Raw genomic sequence first — 14,071 nt, 5'->3', positions numbered from 1 at the left:
GATTCCAGCCCCCTGGAACCTCCCTGCCCCATCCCAGTGCTGCTCCTTGCTCCAGGCACCTCAGTTTGTGATTCCAGCCCCTTGGAATGTCACTGCCCCATCCCAGAGCTGCTCCTTGCTCCAGGCACCCCAGTTTGTGATTCCAGCCCCCTGGAAGCTCCCTGCCCCATCCCAGAGCTGCTCCTTGCTCCAGGCACCCCAGTTTGTGATTCCAGCCCCTTGGAATGTCACTGCCCCATCCCAGAGCTGCTCCTTGCTCCAGGCACCTCAGTTTATGATTCCAGCCCCCTGGAACCTCCCTGCCCCATCCCAGAGCTGCTCCTTGCTCCAGGCACCCCAGTTTGTGATTCCAGCCCCCTGGAACCTCCCTGCCCCATCCCAGAGCTGCTCCTTGCTCCAGGCACCCCAGTTTGTGATTCCAACCCCGTTGGAACCTCCCTGCCCCATCCCAGAGCTGCTCCTTGCTCCAGGCACCCCAGTTTGTGATTCCAGCCCCTTGGAATGTCACTGCCCCATCCCAGAGCTGCTCCTTGCTCCAGGCACCCCAGTTTGTGATTCCAACCCCCTGGAACCTCCCTGTCCCATCCCAGGGCAGCTGCTCCTTGCTCCAGGCACCTCAGTTTGTGATTCCAGCCCCCTGGAACCTCCCTGCCCCATCCCAGAGCTGCTCCTTGCCCACAGCCAGGCTCCTTCCTGCCAGGCTGAGCTTTCCAAGGGGCTGGGATGTGACCCCTGGCTCCTGTTTCATCCTGAGGAGATCCTCCAGGAGCTGGAGCTCCTCACTGTGAGGATGCAGGGAGTCACTCTGGCTCCCTCTGTTTCTTTTCCCTTGGATCTCACTGATGGTTGTTGGAAATATTTTTTCCATTCAAGAAAAAGAGGGAAATGTGGGAAATGAATTTGTAGAGAATTCTCAAAGCCTGACAGAAGGTTCACATAGTATACATGTGTATACAAACCTTGAAATAAAAAATACTATCTTAGAAATGCCATGGAATAAGACAGACATTATTAAGAGAGAAATAGAACTAGAAACAAGTTTCAAAAAATAACCTTACAAATAAAACTAGATACTTTAGAGAAACAGAACCATAAAAGATACATTGTAGTAAGACCCACGAAGTGCAATTTTAAATGATTAGCTTTAAGACATTTGCAGTATAGTGTACCAAAACCTGATAGACCAAGAAATGCTTATAATGTATTATAATTAAGAAATAATTAGCTTCTGATTATAATAGCATAAATTATAACATCTGTATTGTCTCACACTTCACATAAGACTGAAAATAAAATAAAAAATTTTTAAAACACTTCTCAGTTACCCCATCTCTAAGTCAAAAAAAACCTTTAATCCAACAATGGTAGCCAGATGCACCAGGTCTTCCTCTGGCTGAGAACTCCCCGGGCCTCAAAACCCCCTTTTTTACACATCATACTCTCCTTCATTACTGCCTTCCCTCCATTATCAGTTTCTCAGGTTTTACAATGCAAGGCTGTAAAATTCCACTTCTCAGAGTTATTTATCCCCCCTGCCACGCTGCCAGTGCTGGATCCACACTGCCTCTGAGCTCTGCAGACTGCCCAGTCCCTCAGGCACCATCCACACATTGGAAAAGCAGGCAAGCCACTCCCTGAGGAGCAGGGAAGGACAAGGGCATCCTGTCAGACTAAGCCTTCTCTTGACCCAAGGATGGGGCATTTAAAAAATTTTAAAAATGATGAGAGGCATTTAAAAAAATTATTCCATCTAAATGTTTTTTAAATTTAATTTTTTTTAATTTTAAATTAAAAAAAAATTAAAAAATTAAAATGCTGAGAGGCATTTTAAAAACTTTTCTTCCATTTTTAGTCTCATGTGAAGGCTGAGACAACACAGATGTTATAATTCACACCATCACAATCAGAAGCCAACTATTTCCTAATTACAATACACTACAAGTGTTTCTTGGCCTATTCTTCAGCTTAGTCTTTTTTGTAAGGCTATCTAAATCCTTTCCCTGCAACCAAAAAAAGCAGAGTTACCTATGGAATCCTTGCAGGAAACAGCAGCTTCCAGCACAGAAGCACCTTGCAACCAACTTTTTCCTCTTTATCAGAAAGACTTGAAAAAATAACAGAGAATTTCTTGATCTGACCCCAAACTGTGTCTGTTCCCCTTGACGGGAACATAAATAATCAGCAGGGAAGGCCAAGGGGATCCAGCAGCCACGAGCAGGAACACAGAGACCATGGGGAGCTGAGCTGTGCCAGCAGCAACTGTGTCCCCACAGCCCCAGACCTGAGAGCCACAGGCTCAGCACCTCCCAGAGCAGGGAAACCCTCTGGATTTACTGGTATTTGGGTGATTTACCCAAATTTACTGGTAAATTTACTGGTAAATTACTCTGGAAGCACTCCCTGGCCATCCACACAGCTGGTATTAAAAAAACCCTACATCCATGAGAGCCTACAAAAGAATCTACATCCATGAGAACCTACAGAAATACACATCCATGAGAACCTACAAAAAATCTACACCCATGAGAACCTACAGAAATACACATCCATGCGAACCTACAAAAAATGACACCCATGAGAATCTACAAAAATCTATGTCCATGAGAGCCTACAAAAACTACATCCATGAGAACCTACAAAAACTATACTCATGAGAACTTACAAAAAATGACATCCATGAGAACCTACAAAAACAACATCCATGAGAACCTACAAAAACTACACCCATGAGAAGTACAAAAAATCTACATCCATGAGAACCTACAGAAATCCACATCCATGAGAACCTACAAAAAAATCTACATCCATGAGAACCTACAAAAACAACATCCATGAGAACCTACAAAAATCTACACTCATGAGAACCTACAAAAAACTGCACCCATGAGAACCTACAAAAACAACATCCATGAGAACCCACAGAAACTACATCCATGAGAACCTACAAAGTCCACATCCATGAGAACCTACAAAAACAACATCCATAAGAACCTACAGAAAAACACATCCATGAGAACCTACAAAATCTACGTCCATGAGAACCTACAAAAACAACATCCACGAGAACCTACAAAATCTACACCCATGAGAACCTACAAAAAATTACATCCATGAGAACCTACAAAAAAAAGAACATCCATAAGAACCTACAGAAATCCACATCCATGAGAACCTACAACATCTACATCCATGAGAACCTACAAAAATCTACACTCAAGAGAACCAGGCTTTCCCACCCAGCCTTCACTGTGGGAGGGCAGGAGGCAGCCAGGAGTGGCTAAAACCTCTCCTTAAAGCCTCAAATCCTCATCCCTGTGCTCTGCCCCCTCTCAGTCAGACAAGGGCCAGACAGACACAGAGCTGGCCCAGGGCAGTGCAGAGGTGGCCCTGGGGCTTTGTGTGAGGGCTTCAGTGGCTCCTGCTCCAGGCTGGAGGGCAGTGGGACATGCCCTGGCACAGGGACAGACAGACAGCTCAGCATCCTGCACGGAAAGGCCAAGGGGACCTGAAGCAGTTGTGAGAAATGCAGCTGACAGAGGAAATTTGGCTGGGTTTGTAACTGCACCTTCAGTTTGCCAGGCTCCAGGGAAGTCCCAGCTCCCAGGCTCCAAGCAAATCCCAGGAAATCTCCTCCCAGAGAGGAGAGAGGCAGAGAAGAGTGGGACATCCTCAGAAATAAACCCTGCATTAACACAGACACCAAAAGGTCCAAGCTGACACCAGCTCTCTCTTCTATAACTGACCCAAGAATTACAGAGCACCAAGAAATCCAGCAGAGCATTCCCTGACTAAAAATAGGTCCAGCTAATTAACAAACCTTGTTAAAAGGCACACCCAGCAGCAGCATGACCTCTGCTTTGGTTACAAAGGGATGATCAATATTGACTGTCTAAAAAGCAGCAGCAAATCCTTCAGGTGGCTTCAATGTGAGCAGTGCTCAGCTGTGAGACTCAAAGAACCTCCTCTGCTCCCTGCCCTGGGCTTCTTTTATAACCATTTAATGCCATGTGCTGTTAGAGAGCTCAGCCCTTCCTAACCACTGTAATAAACACATATCAATCTCTTTCAAATTTAATAAATAGAGCCCCTAAAAGCTTTGCCTGGATCTGCTTTTCCCATTCAATTAATAGAACACAACACCAAAGGGATGAATTATTGAGGAGAAACATGAGCCTGGGCTTTCACAAATGCTCTACTCCAATGGCAATTTATTACAAATTAATAGTGTGCTGCAGCTCCTCCTGCTTCCTGGCAGCTGGGAATTGCTCAGGAAACTTGGGAGCTGCCATGAAACACTGCAGCCCTGAGCTCAAATCATCCTGGAGGGGTTTGGGTGGCAAGGGAGCTCAAAGCCCCAAGGGTTTGGACAGCACTGCCAGGGATGCCAGGGTGGGATTGTTGTGGGGTCTGTGCAGGGCAGGAGTGGGACTGGGTCCTCCCCTCAGTCCTTTCCAGTTCAGGATATTCTGTGCTTCCAAGGCTCTAAGTAAGAGGAGCCCAAAGTCTGGAGAGTCCCAATCCCACAATCACCTTTTCTGCAGCTGCATTTTTGCAGCATTTGGGCACCTCTTACTCCATTTTGGGTAACTTTTGAATCCCATTTCAACTCCAACACCTTCCACTGTCCCAGGCTGCTCCCAGCCCTGCCCAGCCTGGCCTTGGGCACTGCCAGGGATCCAGGGGCAGCCCCAGCTGCTCTGAGCACCCTGTGCCAGGGCCTCAGCACCCTTGCAGTAAATAAAGAAATAAATAAAGTGGGGGTGGAACTGGGGAGAAGGAAGAGGAATGGACAACTGACAGAAGAACAGGAGAAAACTGCTTTGAGGGGTTTTTACTCCTGGAACAGCACAGTTTGTATGGGAAGGGTGGTTCTTTCCACCCTTGCAGCACACTCCATGGGCAGGGCTGGCAGCAGGGCTGGGATCCCAGATAAGCATCTCTGAGCAGAGCTGACTCTTGTGCAAGGATGATAATTCACATTTGCACATCAGAACTCCAGCTGCTCGCAAGGAGATTCCCAGATTTCTCACACCCTGTCCATAACAACGTGCCTGGCCCAAAATGACCCTCTGGCACTCTGAGAGAAATCCCAAACTGAAAAAAACACCTGAAAAAAAACCCTTTTCTGCAGCAAAGGGGTTCAAATGGCAACCACCCAAAAATACACTTCACATTTCACCAAACTGCTGCTCTGGAAGCACTTGCAGGAAGCCCTCAGGAGCCAGGTGGGGATTGGCATTGCCTGTTGGAAGATCATCCTGACTCCAGCCAGGGAGTTCAAAGCTCTGGTTTCATGTGCTGCTTGCTAAAAACCATCTGAGCGTGTTGATCCTCCAAACACTCAGAGTGAAGGTTATAAATGCATTGGTAAATCCATCAGTAAATTGGTAAATGCATGGTGATTTCCTTTCCAGTGGAAGATGCCCTGTCCATGGGTGGTATGAGCTGAGTGTTAAGGCCCTTCCAACCCAAACCATTCCATGCTCAGTGCCAGTGTTTGGAAGATGTCACAGCCAGCAGCTCCCAGACACCTCCAGCAGCATGGCAGGCACTCCACCAGGGCAAGAACCCCCAAAAACACAGGTGAGAGACACCCAGCCAGGAGGAAATGATTTCCCTGTGATGTTTCTTTGTAGGAAGGAACTTTCCTGATGAACAACAAAACATGGAACCACCACCACGACTGCTCTACCACCTTTTTCAACCCCTATTAAATGCCCCCAAACCTCCTCCCCTTCCCCTCCACCCAGCACAGAGCAGGAACTCTCAGAAAACCAAACCCAGATGGTTTTCCCCAAGGTTTTCCTTCTCTTGGAACAATCTCCTCAGCTCAACCATGGTGTTAAATTTGGCCAGTTCCCATCCTCACTCAGAGCACAGCAGGAAGCTCACCTCCATTTCTGATGGCTCTGATGCCCCGATGGAAATCTTCAAAGCTGATAACTCCCAATCCACTGGGATCCAGGTATTTTGTTAGGTCCTTTACCTGCAACCAAAAAAAGCAGAGTTACCTATGGAATCCTTACAGGAAACAGCAGCTTCCAGCACAGAAACACCTTGCAACCAACTTTTTCCTCTTAATCAGAAAGATTTGAGAAAATAAGAGTGAATTTCTTGAGCTGACCCCAACCTGTGTCTGTTCTCCTTGAAGGGAACATAAGTAATCAGAACAAAGGGGTTAATTAGGACTGGGTTGGTGTTGAAACTCTTGTTTAGCCTTGAAGCAGCATTTCAGGCAGTGTCTCCTGTAACATGGACCTGCTTTGCCAGGGATTTGTTTATTTTTATGGGTTTTAAAGAGGTCCTGTCTTAATTGGGAAACTCTGTAATAGGCTGCCTGGTAGGAGGGCCCAATTAAGGGGATTTGGTGATAATGAACTGCTCCATGTTACAAATTTAGGCCGTATAATTGAAACATTTTCCAATTAGACAATGCCTGGGGGGGAGGGGAATCACAGCAGGCCAGGGTTGGGATGGGGGTGCTGCAGCAAGGGGCACTCTGAGACCTGCTGAGCATGGTCTGGGCTGTTCAAAGAGAATGGGAAAAGGGCACAACCACAGGGCCCAAAGGCTCTCAAAAAGGTGCATTTGGGTCCTTCCTTCCTTCTGCCATGAGCAGAAAATCCTTTACACCAGATGCTTCTCAAGCTGAACCAGACATTTATCCCTGGTTTTAAGAGCTTTTGAGGCACCTTTGACTAATTTTGCAGCACATCCTTCAGCTGAGGAACAATCCCAGGAGGAAGCTGGGGAGGTGAGAGGTGAGCTCCATACTGCAGAGCTGCCCACAGAGCTGCCCTCACCTGGGCACATCCTCCTCCTCTTCCTCATGCACAGGAGGGAGTATCCAGGGCTGCATTTGTGCAGTTTCAGTTTGGGGTTTCAGTTTGTTCTGGGGAAGGAGCTGGTTAATCACCAAACCTCTCCAAACCTCTCCTCTCACACAGGTCTCAAAGGAGACTCAGCCCATGGAGCTCAGAGCTGCCCTGCTCACCCTGTAGCAGCACTGGGGAGTTGCTTTGAGCTCTTTTTTGTTTTCTGAAAGCCAGCTATGTGTTTCTAAAGGAAAATCACATCTACAGCACACTCAGAGCTGTTCACCCACGGCTCCACGTGCTTTGGCCATCCCACATTCCCACAGGAACAGCAAAAATTCCACTGGCAGGAACCCACAGGGCTGAGACCATAAAACATGGAATCACAGAATATCCTGAGTGGGAAGGGACCCCCAGGGATCATCCAGTCCAAGCCCTGGCACAGACACCCCAACACTCCCACCCTGGGCATCCCTGAGATCATTGTCCAAGCTCTCCTGGAGCTCTGGCAGCCTCGGGGCTGTGCCCATTCCCTGGGGAGCCTGGGCAGTGCCAGCACCCTCTGGGGGAAGAACCTTTCCTGATCTCCAACCTAAACCTGCCCTGGCCCAGCTCCAGCTGTTCCCTGGTCCTGTCACTGAATTTCAGGCTGTGCCTCTGTGGGAGTGCCACGAGAGGAAACCCAAACCCCCAGGGCACTGCTGTGCCCACCTGCCAACTGCCTCCAGCTCAAGCTGGACACCAGGAGCAATTTCCTCCTTTCTTCTTTCTTTCTCCCCAGAAAGGCTGGTCTGGCATTGCCAGGGGCTGCCCAGAGAGGTTGGGAGTCCCCATCCCTGCAGGTGTCCAAGGAAAGGCTGGAAGTGGCACTCAGGGCTGGTGGCAAGGCAGGGATGGGTCACAGGTTGGACCTGAAGATCTCAGAGCTCTTTCCAAGCTCACCTGAGATTCTGTGAATGGGAGAAGACAACACAAACACCTTCTCCAGTTTTCTAGAGCACTCTTTTTTGGCAGACAGACCTCCTAAACTCACATGGCACTCATCATCTTGGGTGAGTCAGGTTTCTTGTATGTTAAACAAAGGTATTTGAGACTAATAAAAACAACTCATAGGAATGTGTCAGTTCCAGTTAATGCATCTGGCAGCTGCCTGGATGAAGCTGTCACTTAATTTGTTATCTGGGTACAGAGATAACAGAAAGGCAAGTGACATTTAATCAGACTTGATAAGCCTATAAGGGATTAGCATGACACACTCTAAATTGCAGTTTCTGTGGTTTTCAGCTCCTCAGGACCACAGAGGGCTTCAGCCCCTGGTGCCAATGGCACAGCAGGGCACCTCACCCACCCAGAGCTCAGGCAGGACACACAGGGAGGTATCTGCCCTATGCAAAAGAGAAAAACCAAAAAGGTATTTAAATTGGGCTGTGGGCAGGGGGAAATGAGGAGAAATGGTTCTGAAAACTTCCCAACCCAGACATCATGAATGCAAACAACAAAAGGCACAGAGTGAAGAAGCTGGATCAGTCTGTGCTGATTCAAACCTGCCTGGATTTGCTGGCCAGGCTTAAAATCACCATTATCCCTTGAGACACCACCCCAGGCTGAGGTGAGTGGCTGCTGACACTCCAAAGAACCCCCAGACAGAAAACAAGAATATTTGCTGTGCCTGCCTGGTCCCCACAGCCCCTGGACTCCTCCTCTCACCAAGCATCACCCAGCAATGGAGCTGGAGCCCCTCTGGAGCCAGGCTGGGAGAGCTGGGGGTGCTCACTTGGAGAGGAGAAGGCTCCAGGGACACCTCAGAGCCCCTTGCAGGGCCTGAAGGGGCTCCAGGAGAGCTGGAGAGGGACTGGGGACAAGGCATGGAGGGACAGGACACAGGGAATGGCTCCCACTGCCAGAGGGCAGGGATGGATGGGATATTGGGAATTAGGAATTGTTCCCTGTGAGGATATCTCTGGAGGGAGCTGGGGAATCCTAAATAAGTTCCTGATTTGTTATTGCAGGGCACTCAGGAAGGCACACAGGCTTTTCCAGCCATCTCTGCCAGGAGGCTGCAGGCTCAGGGGCCTGGGGCTGCCTGAGCCCTGAGAGCCCAGCCCTGCCTGCCTGGGCCATGTGGGAATCCAGAGGAGCCACTGAGACACTCCAAGCCAAGGGCTGGAGCCAGGCTCAGGGAGCTGCCTCCTCTGCTCCCCTGGAGAGGAGAAGGCTCCAGGGACACCTCAGAGCCCCTTGCAGGGCCTGAAGGGGCTCCAGGAGAGCTGGAGAGGGGCTGGGGACAAGGCATGGAGGGACAGGACACAGGGAATGGCTCCCACTGCCAGAGGGCAGGGCTGGATGGGATATTGGGAATTAGGAATTGTTCCCTGTGAGGGTGGGCAGGCCCTGGCACAGGGTGCCCAGAGCAGCTGGGGCTGCCCCTGGATCCCTGGCAGTGCCCAGGGCCAGGCTGGACAGGGCTTGGAGCAATCTGGGATTGTTTTCTTCATTTGTTCATTTTGATGACTGGGCTAAACCCAGTACCTCACCAGGGCAGCTGGGAAAACCACAGCACTGAGGCTCAAACTGCTTTAGGTGCATGCAGTAAATGTGAGCAGCTCTGAGCTCCCAGATTTGAGGTTTCAGCTGAAGCCTGAGCACAGCAGCTCCCAGCACTCTCCTCCTGGCACAGCACCAACAGGAACCCTCCACCAAGCTGAACACCGAGCTCAAGCCACAAGACAGAAGCCACAGTCCTGCTTTTGGCCAGCAAGAAATACTCCAAATAAAGGGTTTGCTTCCTGTGTGTGTCTGTGGCTGGTCACAAACCCTCCTTGGAGCCCGAGCAGCTGAAACACAGAGCATTAAAGAGTGAAAGAGGATGAGGTGGTTTAAGCAGCTGACTTAAATCCTGCTGGAAAGTGAGAGCTTTAAACTGCTTGAAGCCAGCCAGGCTGCCTGGAGCTGAGCACAGCCTCAGCAGCAGGAGCACAACTGGGGGCTGTGGTGGTGTCTGAGGGTCCCCAGGAGCAAGGAAGAGATGAGAATCTTGACTCCATGTTTCAGAAGGCTGATTATTTTATGATATATATTAGATATATTTATTTCTATATTTATATAGAAATAAACACATATATTTATTTTATATATTAATTATATATTATAGATTCCTTATATATTATAGATTTGAGGTGCCAGGTGACCTCCCCTCCTTGTCCCCACCTGCCCCATGTCCTTTTCCAGGAGGAATCCCCTGGTCTGGACTGTGTCCCTGGCACAGGGGTGACCAGAGCCCCCTTGGCAGATGCCACCCCCCATATGCCCCCCCATAATATAATATAATATAATATAATATAATATAATATAATATAATATAATATAATATAATATAATATAATATAATATAATATAATATAATATAATATAATATAATATAATATAAATTATTATATATATTATATTTTAATATATAATAATATAATATAATATATATTATATGTTATATATTATATAAATATATATATTATAATATATATAAAATAATATATATTATTTTATTATGTATTATATGATAATATAATATATAGTATATATTATAGATTTAATATATAAATCTATAATATATAATATATTAATTATATATATAACATATAAATCTATATATTATTATAGATTTATATATTATTATTAATATACTATAAATTATAGATTTATATATTAAAACTATACTAAAGAATAGAAAAAAAGGATTTCATCACTAGGCTAGCAAGGAAAAGAATGAGAAAATCTTGTGACTGATCAGAGTCCCAACACAGCTGGACTGGGATTGGTCATCAAGTAGAAACGATTCACATGAGACCAATCAAAGATGCACCTGCCACATTCCACAGCAGCAGATAATCATTGTTTATATTTCATTTCTGAGGCCTCTCAGCTTCTCAGGAGAAAAAGTCCTGGCAAAAGGATTTTTCATAAAATATGCCTGTGACAGGGGGCGGCATCTGGTCACCCCTGTGCCAGGGACACAGCCCAGACCAGGGGATTCCTCCTGGAACAGGACATGGGGCAGGTGGGGACAAGGAGGGGAGGTCACCTGGCACCTCAACAGCACCACAAGGAGTCCTTGCAGCATCCCCATCCCACACCCCTGCATCCTGTGCACACTCCAGGCTGCTCCACCCCCAAAGCCAAGGATTCAGAGCCCACACTGTGATCCCATGGGGCCCTCACAGCACAAAAAGAGTTTCCTTGCTTTGATGCACTGAACTCAGCTCAGCAAATGACCCTGAGCTCCAGCAGTGACAGCTCCACATTCCAGCTCACACACAAAGCCTTGGCAGTGGAGTTTCCCAGGGAGGTGAAGGATTCCCCAGCTGTGAATTCCCTGTTTAGAGAAGGAAAAGGAAGCTCTGGGCCTCTCCTCTCCATCCTTAGGGATGCTGCATGCCTGCAGCACACCCCAGATGGACTCAGCAGGACAGAATATCCACTGGGCTTGTTTCAGGTGTGATCCCTGAGGGAATTCTGGGCAGCCAACACCCCCTGCAAGCCCTGAGCCTGCCAGCAGCTTTCACCCATATCCTGGCAGAGATCAGGGCTGAAGCAGATCCCAAAAATGCATTCTTTGGAGGGGGAAGGGGGTGGGGGATTTCTAGTGGCCACAGCAGCCCCCCAAGAAGGGCTGGTGGAGCTCAGAGCATCAAATCATGGGGGGGCTCACAGGGTTGGTCCTTCCACGTCCTGCCCTGGGAATAAAATCAACCCTCAGGGATGCTTTAATCTACAGAGTCTGGGGGCAAAGGGGAGGAATGAGCACTGACAGATTCCTGATACAGACCTCAAAATACCCAAGCAAATGGGGAGGGAAAAGGAAAAAAGGGGAAAGGAAGGGGGGAAAGGAAGGTGGGGAAAGGAAGGGGGGGAAGAAAAGGGGGGAAAGGAAAGGGGAAAAGGAAAGGGGGGGAAAGGAAAGGGGGGGAAAGGAAGAGGGAAAAGGGGGGGAAGGGAGGAAAAGGGAGGAAAAAAGGGGAAAAAGGAGGGAAAAGGGGGGGGAAAAGGAGGGAAAGAAGGGGGAAAGAAGAGGGAAAAGGGGGGAAAAAGGGGGGGAAGGGGGGGAAAAAGGGGGGAAAAAGGGGGGGAAACAGGAAAAAAAGAAAAAAAAAGGAAAAAAAGGAAAAAGGTCCTGGTGTCTTGCTTGGCTGTGGCAGGACATGAAAATCCAAGCACTTCTCATGTAAGTTTAATTCCTCTCCCCTGCCTGCCAGAAGGCCAGTTCTGCTCTGAACATCCTGTATCTCTGCATTGTGAGACAATCCCTGAGCTCAGGCAGAGGGGAGGACGAGCACTGCATTGGCAGGAGTGCCAAACTGAGGGATTTTGAGCACTACAAAGGAGGGAGGCTCACAGCAGCTGCTCTCCTCCCTGCTCAGGCAGGTGTGGGGCCCACAGGAATTCACCTGAGTGAGAACACCCTGTAAAAACCTCTCTCTCATGGTTACACAAAGGTGGATGCAGCACCTCCACCCTCTGTGTTTAACACAAGGGATGAGCCAAAGCTCCCTAAAAACCCACCTTGCCTCTCAGGGCTAAAGCAATCCTTTCAAAGAAAAATGTGCAATATTTTTCAATGCTGATGACAGAAGGCAGAGAATCCTTTTTTCACCTTTGGGAAAGGGGCTGGAACTGCTGAAGCTCCTGCAGCCAAACCAAAGGGGCTGTGCCAAAGACCCAGCTGTCCCACAGAGCTCTCCTCAGATCCCCTGAACCCATGGGCTGCAGTGGGATCAGCTGCAATGCTCTGATCCCTGCTAAGGCAGCATTTCTGTGGGGTCAGAGCACATCCATGCCCTGTGCTGGCTGCTGAGGGAGCATTACCAGCCTGACAGGGTGAGCACAGCTCCCCAGGCTGCTGCAGGGATGGGAAGCACAGCTGCACCATTCCCAAAGCCAGGAACAGCCTCCCAGGCCTCCACTCCTGTGGCTTCATCACCATAAACAGGCAGGCCCAGGGGGAGGCTGACAGCCCTGGCTCCAGCCCTGCTCACAGCATCTGCCTGAAGGAGCTGGCACTCCAGGAGCACTCAGAACCTCAAAGCACGTTTCTATTCTGCTGCAATTACACCTAATTAAGTAACCTTTAAAACACCCCCGAGGGGAGGATCTCATTGCAGGGAGCAGCCCCGGCCAATTGTGAGTAAGCAGTGCAAGAACTGCATTATTTATTTCACAAGTGGCAGTGCTGACCCAGGGCTGCTGCCAGGATTTTGCTTTCCCAGCCTTTCCCAAAGCTCCAGGAGGAGCTCAGCAGGCAGATCCAGCCTGCTCAGTCTCTGTTTAAAGGTCCACCACAAGCAAGCCTGGTGAAGATGTTTTCTGCAACATCCCTCCCTAACCTGGCCCAGAGATCAGCTCATGCCTCCCATCCCTTCATCCCTCCCATCCCTTCATCCCTCCCATCCCCTCATCCCCAGGCTCCAGCACTGCAGGATCCAGACACCTTCCTGAGCAGGAGACAAAGAAAGCCCCAGCCTGGTTTGTTCTCATCTTTTCCTGCCACAGAAGAAATAATCAAAGCTCCTATTTAAAGTAGAAGGGGAATAAACCTCCTGTGTCTAAACACAGGAATAATTATGGTAAGGATAAACCTGCAAGTATTAAAAGCAGAGGAATGGGAGAGAGATCACCCACAAACCAAGACAGAATGAACAAAGTGAGCAAGTTCCCAAGGGGAAGCCAGATCCTCTTCCCAGGAAGAGATCCTTGGCTCACAAACCCTCTTGCCTAACAAATCCTCCTTTTCCCAGGAATCCAAGAGAAAAGCTCCTCAGCCTGCCACAGCTTTTGCTGTTCATCACCTCCTTGGGGCAGTTTCTCCCCCAGTCTTGCCCCAAAGCCTTTCCCAGGCTCCTTCTGCAGGGAATACCAGAGTGGAGAGATGAAAATACAGAATGGACAGCAGAAAATTCCCTCCCCACCAAACTCCTCTCTTCCCCTTTTGGAAGGGGGAGGAAGATATTTCCAAGCCAGCTGTGAGCCAGAACCAACCCAAAGCTGATGCTGAGGACCAGATCCCCCCACTCATCAGGAGCCTGCAGAGGAGACTTTCCTTCAAACACTCCAAATTCACCAGGAAGCAGGAAAAAAAAGCCAGAATGTGTTTCACAGAGCTGGCAGCCAAAGAAACCTGAGGACCCACATCCTTCCTGCCCACAGCCACGAGAAACCAGGACAAACAGACCCAGCCAGGCCCCAGAGCAGAGCCTGCAGCTGAA

The 14,071-nt window shown here is 48.7% G+C and overlaps 1 protein-coding gene across 4 annotated transcripts in view; it reads right to left on the bottom strand.

Moving 5' to 3' along the window:
• RAB11FIP3 (RAB11 family interacting protein 3) overlaps positions 1–14,071 on the bottom strand; it is an 87,476-nt gene that overhangs the window by 58,392 nt on the left and 15,013 nt on the right. For all 4 annotated transcript variants that reach the window (XM_077187121.1, XM_054643840.2, XM_077187122.1 and 1 more), the window contains one exon: positions 5,893–5,986. In XM_077187121.1, the coding sequence (XP_077043236.1) occupies positions 5,893–5,986 (94 nt within the window). The remainder of the gene's footprint in view (positions 1–5,892; positions 5,987–14,071) is intronic.

The sequence above is a fragment of the Agelaius phoeniceus genome, chromosome 16, assembly GCF_051311805.1.
Source record: "Agelaius phoeniceus isolate bAgePho1 chromosome 16, bAgePho1.hap1, whole genome shotgun sequence".
Lineage (NCBI taxonomy): Eukaryota > Metazoa > Chordata > Aves > Passeriformes > Icteridae > Agelaius > Agelaius phoeniceus.
The sequence above is the reverse complement of the archived record's forward strand: the minus strand, read 5'-3'. Positions and strand labels throughout refer to the sequence as shown.